General features: G+C 42.8%; 1 protein-coding gene across 8 annotated transcripts in view; it reads left to right on the top strand.

Annotated features, from left to right (window-relative positions):
• TNC (tenascin C) overlaps nucleotides 1-15,735 on the top strand; it is an 88,009-nt gene that overhangs the window by 55,615 nt on the left and 16,659 nt on the right. For 2 of the 8 annotated variants that reach the window (XM_035112807.3, XM_088665015.1), the window contains exons 12-18: nucleotides 904-1,176; nucleotides 3,061-3,336; nucleotides 4,853-5,128; nucleotides 6,285-6,557; nucleotides 9,542-9,814; nucleotides 14,045-14,167; nucleotides 15,447-15,590. In XM_035112807.3, the coding sequence (XP_034968698.3) occupies nucleotides 904-1,176; nucleotides 3,061-3,336; nucleotides 4,853-5,128; nucleotides 6,285-6,557; nucleotides 9,542-9,814; nucleotides 14,045-14,167; nucleotides 15,447-15,590 (1,638 nt within the window). The remainder of the gene's footprint in view (nucleotides 1-903; nucleotides 1,177-3,060; nucleotides 3,337-4,852; nucleotides 5,129-6,284; nucleotides 6,558-9,541; nucleotides 9,815-14,044; nucleotides 14,168-15,446; nucleotides 15,591-15,735) is intronic. The other 6 variants (XM_035112812.3, XM_035112811.3, XM_035112808.3 and 3 more) reach the window with 5 other exon arrangements.

Genomic DNA, 15,735 nt, shown 5'->3' with positions numbered 1-15,735 from the left:
CAACCCTGCATTGTTTCCCTCCCTCCCTAATGATGAGCAAATCTCCTGTAGGTTGACTATTTCATTTCATGGTAACCTGTGGAACCACTTTCTGGAGAGCTACCAATTTACATGCTACTTGCTTCCCTGCTATTTTCATCTTGAAAAAACAACAGAGACAGGGGTTTATCCGTTGTGATGCATTCCTTATTTGAAGAACATCCCTAGCAGAATATTGAGGAACTGAGTGAAAGGAACTGAGGCTTGGCTGTAGATTAAAGTAATCTTCCAGTCTGAAAACCATAGTCCTAAATCTATAGGGTTTGGTAACTGGCATGTCACTCATGCTCAAAGGCATTTTCCTTTGCATTAAATTTCTTTTATAACCATCTGTCTTCTGAAGATCTCCAGGCAGCATAATATGCCTCTTCTTCCACTCCATATGCTATCAGCTCAGTACAGTATTTACAAAGTTTCTTTGCAAAGTGTTTCAAAAATGTGCAGCTATTTCCTGAGTTTTCTCCCAGCTTAGTTGTGTGTGTGTGTGTGTGTGTGTGTGTGTGAGAGAGAGAGAGAGAGAGAGAGAGAGAGAGATTGCACCTAAATCCTAGAGTAATTCAACCCTCCGATCTAACCAATATTATTGCAACTTTCCCCTCTAGAGTTGTGCATAGGAGAAGACTCAAAATCATTCCTAGGGAGCTGCTCTGCATTCTGCTTCCGCGCATGGGGGCCTTGATTATCTTAGACATCTATTTTGCATTGGCTTTTAGTTTCTTTCCTTATTTGCTTGCTTGAGCTGGTCTCTCCCCATTTCATCTCCTGCGTTATTCAGCTCGGGACTTGAAGTCCAATAGAACAGACTTTGAACTTTCAGTTAAAATCAAAATTAAAATCAAATCCAATGTTGTTTCCCTTCTTCAGTGATGAAGCCCGAAGTCAGCAACTTAACAGTTTGGGGCATCACCCCTGAAGGCTTCAATCTCTCCTGGATGACCACCAAAGGAAACTTCGAGAGCTTTATCATTGAAATTATTGATTCCAACAGGTTGCTGGAACCCATGGAATACAACATCTCAGGCCATTTAAAGGCTGCTCATATCTCAGGGCTGTCCCCTAAAACTAATTTCATTATCTACCTCTATGGAGTTACTCGTGGTTTCCGTACTCAGGCATTAAGCACTACAGCTACTACAGGTATATGATCCTACCTCATGTATATCATGTGTTATTCAGTTTCTTTTTCAAGATCGTCCTTAACCTCAGCACAATTTACTCTTTCACACTTCCTATTGCTTTCTGATGAATTGCAGAAATGGACAACCAAAATTGTAAGTGTGCAGAAGTGTTCCCTTATATGAAAAGATATTTGGAGCTTTCTTCATAGGCTTTTTTTTTTCAGAGGGAGAAGGGGCGATAAAGAGGAAAATTAACTATTTGTATATGCCACTTTTAAAGTCTTTGTTTAACTATGAAAGAGGTAATGATGGCCACCAACTCAGATGGCTTTAAAAGAGGAGTACACAATTTCATGGGGGGTAAGACTATCATGAGGCACAATGGCTACGTTCTCCCTCTAGTCTGTATACCTCTGAATACCAGTCGCTGGGAATCACAGATTGCGATAACATGATGGTGGACTATGGTAGGCCTTTGGCTTTAATCCAATAGAACTCTTCTTACAATTTTGTAACAGAGATACGTTTTTCTTCCTCTCTTATAAACACTGAAAGTAGGGGTTATCTGGTGAAGATGGCTGGTGGCAGATTTAGGACCAATAATAATAATTCACTCAATGCCTATTTAAATTATGGGACTTTGCTGTGTATGCAGCAGATATTTTATTATGTTCCATGAAGAGCAGCAGCCATTATTTCTAGAAGTGTAGAACGCATCCACTTTAAGGGGGAAATGAGAATAGAAATGCTTGTTAGTCCATCACAATATCCTATTTTGATGGACTTGGGAAATTTCTAAGTAGATTTTCTAAGGTATATTATACTTTCCATTGATCCTCCAAAAAGTCATGGGGAAGAGAATGGAAAGTGTGCTGAATATATGTAGCCACATCTAGCATCTTCTGTAGCCCCTTGGTTAGTTATACATGTGAAGAACTAATGAGTGTAACACCAAATCCCTGTTCCCAGGGAACTCTGGGAATTGTAGCTCTGTGAAGACAAAAGAGGTCTCTTAACAATTCTTGGCACCCTTGACCTGTTAAAAAAAATGTGTAGGGCAGGTGGGGCCTTAATCTTAACAATAAGCAAGTCTCCACCCACCACAGTTTCACAAAAAAATACGAAATTTCCCATTATACATATAATATTATACACATACTATACCCCCCAGATTTACTAAAGATTTACTGAAGTGACCTGCACATAAATCGATAGACGCAGCGACACAAATAACTCTATAAAACAGTCTCAGCCAGCACATTCTATGTGGGACTAGTAGTCCAACAAAACCTGGAGAGCACCATGTTGGTATCAAAATGCATATGTTTCAATATACTTATAAGAGTATCCTGAGGAAATAGAGTACAGCACGAGGATTGACATTTTATGGGTATTATCACAAATATATGTATGCATATTTGCATAAATGTATTTTAAAACATAATTTTGCATATAATTTTCCAGACCTATTTTTTAATAAAAACAACAACAACCCAACAGTGCACATAGTTTAGACAGGAGTAGGTTCTCAATACAAGAGGCAGTTCAATGTGAGAAAAGCCCGTGGGTTAGAATTCTGTGTATATATCTCTTTAAAATTGATTCATTTTCCAGTCCTAGTCGTCTCAATGCTACCTATTGCTTTCCCGTCTTTTTGCCATTGTATAAATTGGACAACCAAAAAGCACCCTTTAAAGGTTGCTGTAAATGTTATCTCTACTCAGAGTTAGACCCAGTGACTAACTTATGTCCATTAAATTCAGTGGATCTATGCTCAGTAGGATTTAGCTGGATACAACCCAAAGTCTACAGGTAGGATTCCACTGGGCATGTTTCTTCTGCATCATTGTATTCCACTTTGGAGTTTTGCCCATGTTGATTCCAATGTGTTTTTTCCTCATAGTAACTGCACATCTCCTTAGCAAACTCACAGTTTCAGATACTTCCTCTGACGGCCTGTCCCTCATGTGGGAAGCGCAGGACGTTGCCTTTGACCATTTCCTCTTAGATGTTAGAAACACCAACAACCAGTCTCTGGACTCCCAGCAGCACACGGTGCCGGGGGACTTTCGGAGCTTTGTCCTCATCAATCTCAGACCGAACTCTAATTATACCCTCCAGCTTCATGGCATGGTTGATGGGCAAAGTAGCCAGACCTTGACAACATGGGCTACCACAGGTATATCACCTCCAAGGTTTGCCTTTTCTCTTATTCCTTTTACTCATAAGTGCAGTTCCCCCAAATATGATATTTTCCTTCCTGCCTTAATTTAGAAAGGGTGCTTATTTCTCAGAACCGGAGTAAACCTGAAAGGAGGACAATATTGTTACAACTCTTGTGTCCCAACAATTAAGGACTTCTTCTATATATGCACACATGCTAATCTACATCACATATGTGTATGTATGTGTGTGTGCTACTTACAACATACATATATGCATATATAAATATATGTGTATGTACTTGTTCCAGCTGACATTTTTCTGGAGCATCACAGCATCTGATCTCCCATCGCTGACCATCATTGCACTTCTTCTGTCTTTCTTCTTCATGCCTTGATGTTTTCATCATGAGTCCTTGCTATCCCACAGTTCTTGTCTTCCTGAGAGATAGATCTTTGCATGCCACCTTGCTTTATGATGGCACATATCAATGTTCTGCTGTTGGACCTAGAAGACACCTCAGTTACTTATATTTTCAGTATTGCAATGTATCAACCAAAGAGAGGTGGGAAGCTGCATGGTTGGTACCAATACCATTATACATATCAAGAGTCACATCTGCCTGGCATCTCTGCGTATATTATTATGCTGAGTCAATAGCTGGAATGGAAAAGCAAAGCCCATCTCTTTATTGAGCTTCCAGCCCAAGAGTACAGTCACTTCTACCAATCATCCTTGATTGTGGTTGGGTTGATAACATACCTTCCACAAGATGCCAGCGTTTTTTGCTAACAAGGGCACCTCCAGGATAACCAAGATCCTACTGTATGTCTTGCCTGACAGGATTCTTTCATTTTGCATTGCATGCAGGAGCCCTTAAGTTCCAAGGGCTATGCCTGATCTGACCAGAAAAGCATGCTTTGACAATGTCCAAATGGTAGAGAAATGCAGGGGAAACTATTTCAAACTTGCATGTTAAGTCTGGTGGTGTTATATCTGTCTTCTGTGTTGCTGTACATTCCACCATCTTCAGGGGATCATGAGATCACATTGAGCTTACTTCTTTAAAGGCACGTGAGCATTACAAAACCATGCCAGCACTGCTTTGTCACCATATGGCAGCATGAGGGCAGTTCTAGCATGAGTCCTTAATTGGGGTCAGTTAGGTTTCACGCATGCAGCAAGCAGTGCTGAGGCAAGCACAGCTTCCTGGGAGCTGGCCCCTGCTTCAGTTCTACTTTGGTCCCTGCTCACACCCATTTTTCTCCCTTCCATTCCCGAGGCAAAAAATAAAACATCTTATCTTGGGGAAAGAGAAGGGAGACTTATTGGGGGGCTCTCCTAGATGAGCAGAACATCCATTGATGCAAGTTATGTCATTTTTAGACTCTGGACTTAAATGTTTTGTGCCAGGGTGGGGAACCTTACATGTTGTTGATTAAGTGATGCACCTTCTATTTTCTCTACCACCACATGGCTGCCAACCAGTAATGCTTTTCTCTCTCCACTTTTTGTGTTCCCTTTTTCTTCAGAGGTCGAACCACAGCTGGGCATGCTTACACTCACAAATGCTAAGGCCAACACATTCAACCTCTCCTGGACCACAAGAGATGGGCCTTTTGCAAAGTTGGCTGTAAATGTTAGAGATCCCCATTTGTTCCAGGAGTCTCAGAAGCTTTCGGTGTCAGGGGAGGCTCATGACACTCTCGTCTCAGGCTCAGTAGATTATACTGATTATGACATTAACATTCAGGGCACAACCACAGGCGGGAGACACACTGAGTCTCTCATCTCTTTGTTGATGACAGGTACCCATTTATAAGACATTGGGTGTTTGTTCCCCCACCCCCTTTCCATTCTCCTCCTATTTGGATTAAATGAATTGGCAATTATAATTGCAGCATTTTTTCCATGTACTGCCTATCCCATATCTAGGAATGTTGAGGGATTACAGCTTTGTGGAGCAAAGTTGATTGACTTTCAATTGAGGGTTGCCTGTTTGTTTTAAACCAAACAGCAGTAGGCAATAGACAGTACTAAATTTATATTACCATGTGTCTGGAGAAGAAAACATTGACAGTTAATATGATCTCCATCTTCGTGTAATTATAGCCATGAGCTCTTGGACTGCCTTGGAGGGTGGTAAATTCTCCTTTGCCAGAGATTTTAGACAGATATTGTTGGGCTCAAATTGCCATCAATCCCAGCCAACATGGCCACTTGTCAGGGATGATGTCTAGCAACATCTAAAGAGCTACTGGTTCCACAATTACTTAGAAGCAAGTTCCATTGACCAAACTGAGGCTTACTTCTGAGTAAACACACTGAAGTTTGTCTACCACCCTCATAGTTCAGTGTTTCCCAAACTTGGGTCTCCAGCTGTTTTTGGACTACAATTCTCATCATCCCCAGCTAGAAGGACCAGTGGTCAGGGATGGTGGGAACTGTAGTCCAAAAACAGCTGGAGACCCAAGTTTGGGAAACACTGCCATAGATCTTAGAAGGCACTGAAGCAGAGCTTCCATAGTCTTGGTTATGACTAGGACAGGTCCATGCAGGTATTGATGGGTCTTCTAATAACCTGGTCTCAAACTGCAGCATAACCCTTTTTGCAGCTAACATAGACCACATCATGCAGCTTGACTGTGCTACCCATGAAGATATTGGATTGTACCCAAACTAAGTTCTATTCAGAGTAGACCCAAATTATCCATTTCATTGTTTTCAACAGGTCTATACTGAGTAGGACTGGCATTGGATATAGCCCACTGAGTGATGGATATGCATGTATGGATCTACCTTGAAAACTATATACAAATCTTTCACCATTAATACTACACTGTAATAATTGTTAGTTTCCCCTGCTCCCCCATGGAGACCTGTGGTTTATATCAAGTTACACACACTGTCTTTTCTAACTTTTTTTTTCTCCTTTGTGTTTTTCACACCTTCCCCTTTTTTCAGAGCCTTTGCCCCCACTGGAAAACCTCACTGTCTCAGGCATTAATCCATATGGCTTTACAGTGTCCTGGATGGCATCAGAGAATGCCTTTGACAGCTTTCTAATAATCGTGGTGGATTCTGGCAAACTGCTGGACCCCCAGGAGTTCCTCCTCTCAGGAGCCCAGCGTCAGCTGACACTTAGAGGGCTCATAACTGGCATTGGCTATGAGGTTGTGCTTTATGGTTTTGCTCATGGTCGCCAAACTAGGCCCTTAAGTGTTGTTGCTCTAACAGGTATTTTAATGCAACTGGAATGTTCTCTTCCTCTAATGCACACTTTCTTCATCCTTACTTGGGACACTTTTTTTAATGCCTCATTTGGTGACCAACCATGGTTTTCCCTCATCACTAGCTACTGACACATCCACTAACATGACTCCCATACTTCTCTTTCTTGGATGCTCTATTTTTCCTGTCTCTTGGAGAACCAAACTGAGAAAACCAACAGATGTTGATTTGTTCAGATGTCTTTGACATCCAAAGAGGGAGTTTCAATGTATCCTCATTGATTGAATCCTTGTTTATGTATTCTACTTCTCTTCCCTTGTTTATTTATTCTACTTTTGGGAAAGCAGATTACATGAGGTACACAGCAAAAGAAGAATTCTCCTATCCAAACACTGATCAGGCTCACAGATATGATTAACTTCAAGAAAACTTGAGTGTTAAACTCCCTATGGGCTAGGTCATTCTGCAAAATGATGACAGGGACAATACCAGCAGTGAACATTATGGCCTACCAAGTATTCTGAAGGGTTGTTGTTGTTGTTTAGTTGTTTAGTCGTGTCTGACTCTTCGTGACCCCATGGCCAGAGCACGCCAGGCACTCCTGTCTTCCACTGAAGGGTACCCCACATCTAAACCGATCAATATATCCATTTAACTAAACTGAGCCCCACCACCATATTGTCTCCACTGGAAAGCTTCAGCAGTGGCTTTGAACAAGGATTTAAATCAGTGTTAGAAACTTACTCCTGAAGGAAGAATAATCTTAATGCTTGGAACATTTTTCAGTAGTACTCCAGGACTCCTTAAAACACCTCTTCTCCATGATAGCCCGGTCTATTTTCTTCATACAAGAGGATCTGCAATGATGGCAAATATGATCTAAGTTTGCATACATAGCTGAGCTTTCATATTCCTTGTAAGCCAAGGTATCCAGCTTCATTGGAATCCTATTGGGAAAGATTTTACTTAATTGATTAATATATTGCCTTTCTTCCATGGACCTCAACACAGCACAGCATACTGTACATAGGATTCCTAGGCAATCTCCCATCTAGGCACTAAATAGACCTAGACTGGTTTTGAGCTGCAGCCAGGTTGTTGTAGCTTGTGCCTTCACTCTCAAGTAGCAAACTCCTAGTTCAAGAGTATGACCTAGTCCTCTATAAATAATTTGTCCTGCCCTCTCAAGACCAAAAGAAAAGGAATGGAAGTAGACACAGCACTGGGATGGGTGGAGACCCTTCCCTACCATCAGATTGATCATTTAATGGATAGACAGGAGTAATATTCCCTCTCTTCAGCTGATCTGCTTTGGTCAGCTGATGAGGGGGATGTCTGCCTGTGTATGTCCTTTGTATGTGCATGTGAGAGTGTGTCGGGATCATACCCATCACTGCATTGCCCCACCATCCTCAGTCCGCACTTAGGTAGCACCCACCTGCCTATCTTCTTTTCTTGCAACCAGTCCAGGGGGGTTCAGTGTTTTAGTCTCAGTGTTGCCCATTGAGAACCCTGCAGAAAGCTCTTGACTGTGTGTGTGTGTGTGTGTGTGTGTGTGTGTGTGTGTGTTTAATCCTTTTTTTAAAAATCACCAAATTAATTCAATTCCTAGCCGTGAAACTAAGGGTTTTTCCAATCCTTAGCAGCATTCTTTGACACCCACCCATATTTACTTGTAGCCTTTTTGTTCCCTCTCTCCACCTCTCTTTCATTATCTCAGAATATCTTGCTAAGTAAATACAGCTCCGGAAGGTGGAAGAAAATTGATGCTACAGCATGCATGGCTAAACAGTGATACAGCTTTATTTAGTTCCTTCCACTTGTAAAAGTGAAGCAAGTGCACTGCTGCATCAGACCAAAAGTCCATATATCCAAGTTATCTCTTTCCACTAGTGGGCAGCTAGATGGGGTTGGGAACTATTATGCCCCCAAAGGAACTAATTCCAGTTCAGATATGTCCCTTTACAAAATGAGCTAGTTCAGTTCATGTTCAGTTCACAGTTCCATCTAAGTTCATCCAAAGTAACCCTCAGCAAAAAAGAGGGGGGGGATCAGTATTCCCAAGCTGCTGAACTGAAGTATTCAATATATTTTAGACTAAGAACAACACACAATTGAATGTGAGTTGTAGGTGTTTTTCTCTTTGACATCTGGTGGGAGGGCGTTCCACAGGGCGGGTGCTACTACCGAGAAGGCCCTCTGCCTGGTTCTCTGTATGGATAGGGCAGAAGGGGTGGTTCAATAAGACAGTCCCCCACCACCCTCAACTATCCCCACCTGCCTGCCTTCTTGATTATTACCAGTCTTAGTGTTAGCCTTGCAGAACTCAGCAGTGAGGAGTTTGGGAACAAAACTGAAGTAAGTTGACTCAGCATATAATTGGCTTCACTGATAGCCTCCTCGTCTTCTGTGCCACCAGCCACCACCGGATCAGGGGAGCAGGACTAAAGGGGCTACAAACTTATTATAATTTGTGAATTGGAAGAATAGGTTGTTTCGTTCAAAGGCGTGCTTTGATGTGAACCCGGGAAAACGACAATATTCAGATAATTTACAGTGGCTTTGCTTTTAATGACTTTCTTTAAAAAAAATGAGCAGAAAAATAGGAGATTCTGATGGAAGACAGAGAACGAATGAACATCATGCTTACTACCAGCATGTTTTAATATTGCATGGCAGGGGGAGATGGTGAGTGATAATGCCGTGCTGCTTTGGGGGTCCTTGACGAGTGATTACACCTACACCCACATATTTTGATAAGAATGTGTCTTGCTCATAATCTCTGAATGCATTTCCCCCCTTTTTTTGGATAGCGGATTGTTTCCACTTCTTTGAATTTGTGACGGCAACATTTACATCATACGCTAATCTGACTTGGGGCAAATCTCCTTGGAGTTTCCTCCTTTTTCTTCTTTTAAAGGAAATTAAAAATCTCATTTCTCCCTCTCCTGCTTTCTCTCTTTCTCTTTCTCTCCCTCTTGCACTTTCAGAAGCAGAACCTGAAGTGGACAACCTTCTTGTGTCAGATGCAACCCCTGATGGCTTTCGTCTGTCTTGGACGGCAGATGATGGAGCCTTTGACAGTTTTGTTCTTAAAATAAGGGACACCAATATGGTATCAGACCCTCTGGAACTAATTGTACCAGGCCATGAACGCACCCAAGATATAATAGGGCTGAAAGAAGGCACGGGATATTACATTGATCTCTATGGAGTTACCAGTGGACAACGTTCCCAACCTGTAAATACAATCGCTACAACAGGTATTGTTTGGATAAAGTGTGGCAAGGATGAGAAAGGCATGATCCACTCACCTGCATATGTGTGCATGTGTCTTTCACATTTGTACCTTTCTCCTTGACACGCTACATTTCCATATGCAGGGCCTTGTTTCTTTATTTTTTAAGATGGAGCATCCCATCACGTGAGCCCAACTGTCATTCTGAACTAAGGAGTATTATCCAGTGTTAGTCCTACTCAGAGCAGAGGCTTTGGAACTGATGGGCATGAGTAATTTAAGTACATTAATTCCAAAGGATAAAATTTAGCTGCAAGCAATGCTAGCTTTCCATACCATAAAAAAGTGGAAAGTGCAAAAATTGGTGTAACATCTGTGGAATCCTTGCTGGAACATGCATCCATCACTGGTCAGTAGGTCTTCACACAGACCAACTCATGCAAAGAGGAAAGCTATTTCAAATTGGCTTTACTTGTTAAGCATGGGAAACTGTCCTGTACCAACTCAGACCATGGTCCATCTACTCAGTATTGTCTTCACCAGAGTTGAGGAACCTCTGGCTCAGGGGCCACATTCAACCCACCAGGCCTCCCCAACTGACCCACAAGATCATTTTCCTGCAACCATGCCCACTTGGACCACACCTGATGTCATAGGGAGTTCAATCCTGTTTTATCACTATCTCTCCCCCACTCCATAGGCCAGCTTCTAACAGGTGGGAAGGAACACCTACAAGTCAATCACTCACTGTTTAGGGAGGCTTTTAATGTTTAATCAATTATTTTATTTTTCTGTTGGAAGCCGCCCAGAGTGGCTGGGGAAACCCAGCCAGATGTTGTTGTTGTTTAGTCGTTTAGTCGTGTCCGACTCTTCGTGACCCCATGGACCATAGCACGCCAGGCACTCCTGTCTTGCACTTCCTCCCGCAGTTTGGTCAAACTCATGTTCGTAGCTTCGAGAACACCCAGGCAGATGGGCAGGGTATAAATAATAAATTATTATTATATTATTATTATTATGGTGCAAGGTGATTGAAAATCCTGCCCATGCGTCAGAGGTGACCCATGGGCTGGTGGGAGAGAAGGATCTGACCTGCTGCACCAAAAAGGTTTCACACCCCAGTCTACATTTATTGGCAGCAGCTATCTGGGGTTTCAGGCAAGAGACATTCTCATCCCTACTTGGTGATGCCTTGGATTGAACCTAGATCCTTCTGCATGCAAAGTAAATACTTTGCCACTGTGATACAGCTTTTCTCCCATGGACTCCATGATAAATCTCTAGTCGCTATTACAGTGCCTCCTTCCCACCGTCTCTGTTATCAGAGAACCTTAGTCAGCCCTTTTCAGACTGGCTTAGGAGCCCAGGAGTTGATTCTGTAAGTTGGCAACAGGAAAAACTCCATTAAAATCTCCAACAAAATTTGCTTATAGTGCAGCAATTCAGAAAGCTCCAAGGAATCATGCTTTTGATTTTGTGACTTTCAGTCTTTCGATACACCCAAATTTTGATGCTAATGCAAAAAATATTTCCCCAAAGGCAAAGAAGGAAATCTGCAACACCTGGAGGGCCATGGGTCCCCCCATCCCTGCTGCAAGGAGTTTTGGACTGGAAAGGGCAGAACACGGATAGGTGGATAGGTCCAGGTGCTGTTGGACTCCAACACCCATCAGCCCTTAGGATAGCTTTTTCTCATTCTTTCCTTACAAATCTGGAAATGCTGGAGATGTTTCAGGCTGGGCTTTGTAAGCAAACTCAAGTTAGGAAAGCACACACATCTTCCCAATTTAGAAGAAGAAAAAATTAGTTGAACTTTAACTGGCATGTCTTATTAGATTGTTTTAATGTGATTTGCTTCTGCTATTTGTCTCTTGCTTGCTAATGGACATCTCTTGTGTGGGTTGCTTATTTTTACTGTAATTCTTTCTTCTTCAAAAAAATCTATGTTGTTTTCATTGCAACTGGGGGGCGGCATCTATTTACAGTTAAAAGGGTGAATGTACATACTGAGCTGCCATATTTTTTTCCCCCTGGGTGTTGGAAAGCTCTTACATTTTATTTCCCTTTTGCAGGTTGACCTGCCAAAAGAAATGTCAGACCCATAGCAAAAATCTTGACATGAAAACTTGTAAACTTGAACAGCTTTGACTTGCACATGGTTTTATCATTATCTGCAATGAATATGCAGGGACATTTAACCAAGGGGGAGAGGGCAGGATGCACACAAAATTGGCAGATTCACATCAGCCACATTTTTTTTCTACACAAAGCGTATCTACATCTGATGCCAAAAATCAGCATAAACATTGCGACAAAAAAATGCCCCAACAATGTAATGAAGGCAAAAAGCTGGGAAAGAGAAACATAATGAACAGGTGCCCTGCCAAATCTACATTTCCACTGGAAACTCCAAGGTGTGACTTACCCCAAATAATTTTGGTAACACTAGTGTGTTGGAGGTGCTGTGAGGTGCCTAGGAGATGCCTTGTCCGCTCACAGAACTACAGTTCTAAAAGTAGTTTAGCAATCTCTCTTCCTTGGAAAATATGTGTATTGTAGCTCTGTGAACGGGTCTGCTGACAACTCCCAGCACCCTTAACAGACTGCTGTTCCTAGGATACTTTGGAGGAAACCATGACTGTGTAAAGTGGGATGGTACGCTAATCACCAGATGACACAGTTGGTTAGAGTGTGGTGCTGATAATGCCAAGGATGCAGGTTTGATCCCTGTAGGGAACATCTGCATGTTCCTGCATTGCAGCGGGTTGGACTAGATGACCCTCAGGGTACCTTACAACTCTACAATTCTATGCTTCTATGGTACTGCTTTAAGTGAATACAGTGGAACCTCGGTTTATGAAGACCTCGGTTTACGAATTTTCGGTTTACGAACGCCGTGGACCCGTCTGGAACGGATTAATCCACTTTCCATTACTTTCAATGGGAAAGTTCGCTTCAGTTTATGAACGCTTCAGTTTATGAACAGACTTCCGGAACCAATTGTGTTCATAAACCAAGGTACCACTGTACTGCAGATGAGGACTAATTTCAGTTTTGGCCCCACTCTCCTCCCCATTGAGTTCTATAAAAGGGTAATACTGAAACTAAGGAAGGGGAAGTTGATAGCTAGGCCCTGGAGCATAAATGTGCAGAGGCTTCCCCAATACAAGAGCTCCATGCAGAGGCGTGGGAAGGTCAAGTGGTACCCGGTGTGGAAAATTTCTTGTCAACCCCCCCCCCCACACACACACATTGATTTTATTTATTTTTTTGCCTGCAAAAATGGTTTTATATTATTTCATATTTTCTTACAAAGGAATAATAATAATAATAATAATAATAATAATAATAATAAACTTTTATTTATATCCCAGCTGAAGTAGTGCTCAGGGCAGCTAACATCAGATAGATAACACTGGTAATAAATCAAACAATAATTAAATTACCTCCTAAAAACATGTTAAAATCAAATTAAATTCTAATTAGATGGCTTTCCGCAGGGTTAGGGTTGGGAACAGTAAGTGCTCCTTTGAACTGAAATTTCAGCCTTCACGACATGGGGAAATGGCCAAGTAAACAGCTGTTTTCGTGGAGGGTGGTCAAGATATTAACTGATATGCATGAAATTTCATATATAACTATATAATCTCTAGTGTAGTAAGATAAGACCTTCGGAGCCGGCATTAAAAAAAATTTTTTTTAAATTAACCACCCTAGTAGGGCAGTAATTGTTCCTTGATAATTTGTCACCCCCCTCCATGATGGCACCCGGGGAGGACCCCCGCCCCCCTTCCTACACCCCTGGCTCCATGTCCACAGCTGAGAACACATGGATCTCTCAACTAGAGCTATAACACCTGACATACTGTCAAAGACCACAAATGATCCATTTTGAATGCAGCATTTGCTATCCCTATGTTGTCTCTTGGCAGAAGGTGTCTTGGGATTTGAGCATTACAAATCTTTTGGGGGGGTGATAGGGGGAGCTGTATGCAGTCTTGACTACAACTTCAAGATCCTTGTCAAAAACAAAAACTTGGCCATGAAGGCAATCATTTGCCTGTGCCAAGTAAAAATGCTTTGTGGTATGGAACTTTCCATTCCAGTCATGACACTGGACCAAGTATTTATTGTAGCTCCTGGACTGGAAATCTGAGACCAAGTGTGTGTATTTTTTTTTCCCAACCAGCCTGGCTGATGCAACAATTTGTTAACTCCTTCTCTTTGTTTGCCTTACTGTCTGTCTCTTGGTTAGCAATGGGACCTCCCAAGGAAATTACATTCTCTGATATTACCGAAGACTCAGCTGTGGTCAGTTGGACAGCCCCACGGACAAAGGTGGACCTCTTCCGGATTAGCTATGTTCCAGTTACAGGAGGTAAGGGAGAAGAAGGGTGTATGAACAGGGATAGGCCAGAGGAGCGGGAACAGAGGCCTGGAGGTGGCCAAATGCCTGGCCCTCAGGATCTTCTCAGGCCGCATCTCCCAATCTTCCATCAGCACTTATCTACGCCCTTCATGAATGGTTTTGCCTGACTTAAATGTGTTCATGAACTGTGATCATTTCTCTTGCTTGCCTGGATGCAGCATAGAGAGAGATGGTATGGGTGTAGGATAAGAGTTGCCTTCGCTGCTTTGCCTACTTTTGTCTCTGACCCTATCCGCTGCTGGCATGTGCCCCCCCCACCCCCCGAAGGTTGCCTTTGGAAGACTATGACCCTTGGGATGGAATAATGTTTCAACCTTTTTCATAATACGAATTGTAAGGGCGAGGAAGTACAGAGGACCGCCCCCTTGCATCAGAAGTAGCTCCTCCCCAAGCAGCGATGGAAGCGAGGGCTCTGAGGAGGCTAGTGAGGGAATGGAGAGAGAGGGCCAGGGCTCCAGCAACATGAGAGAGCCCGGGCCACACAGGAGTGAGGAAAGGGAGGGGGAGAAGGGAGAAAATGAAAGCCTGGAGCGTAGACCCCTTCCTCCGGTTCCGTAATTACGCAGGAGAAAGAGAGGGAGGAGATTCACTGCCCCGAGGCTACTATGTTGGAGAAGATCATGTGGGGGGGGGGGCAGTGCCGGATTCTGCATCGGGCTGAGCAGACATGTTTTACATACCCAGCTCACTGTAAATAGCCTGCACTGATAAAAAACTGTTTAAAGACAAGCATGCGGAGCGTCGTTACTCTAGAGTAGTCGCAAGAACCTCTGACACCAATGAAACTGGATGTTGGGAGGTTCAGGACAAACAAAAGGCAACACTTCTTGTTGTGGTGCATAAAGGAAGAATGGAATGCTCAACCAGAAGATGTAGTGACAGCAACCCACTTGGATGGCTTTAAGGGGAGATTAGACAAATTCATACCCATGATGGCTGTGTACTACCTCCAGTGCTGGATCCGAATACCAGTTGCTGTGGAAGAGGAGTAGGGAAAGAGCTGTTGCGCTCGTGTATTTCTTGTAGGCTTCTCAGGAACATAATGGTCACTGAGAACAAGGTGCTGGACTAGACGGGTCTTTGGCAGAGCTCTTATGATCTCTTATGGCTGGTAATGTATTGTGAATGTTGGAGACAATTATGAAAACGCTTAAGCCTTTGCTTCTGGTTTCTGAACCTTGCACACTTGATTCCACCAGTCACCCAAGCTACGCATTATCTATTCCAGGTCCCCCCAATTATGTGACAGTAGATGGAAGCAAGAGTAGAACTAAACTGGCAAAGCTGATCCCTGGCGTGGAGTACATTGTCAGTATCGTCTCTGTCAAAGGATTTGAAGAAAGTGAGCCTGTTTCTGGATCTCTGACCACAGGTATGTCCCAGAAGTAGATGGTAATTAAGTGGCTCAGTAGCCAAGATGCTTTACAGCAGGAGTAGGGAACAGGATCCAGAGACCCTGTCTCCTGGTGGGCCACTTTGAGAAAAAGATAGGGCTGACCACTGTCAAACACCTGGTG

The sequence above is a fragment of the Zootoca vivipara genome, chromosome Z2, assembly GCF_965207765.1.
Source record: "Zootoca vivipara chromosome Z2, rZooViv2.hap1.1, whole genome shotgun sequence".
In the NCBI taxonomy this organism is placed as follows: domain Eukaryota; kingdom Metazoa; phylum Chordata; class Lepidosauria; order Squamata; family Lacertidae; genus Zootoca; species Zootoca vivipara.
The sequence above is the reverse complement of the archived record's forward strand: the minus strand, read 5'-3'. Positions and strand labels throughout refer to the sequence as shown.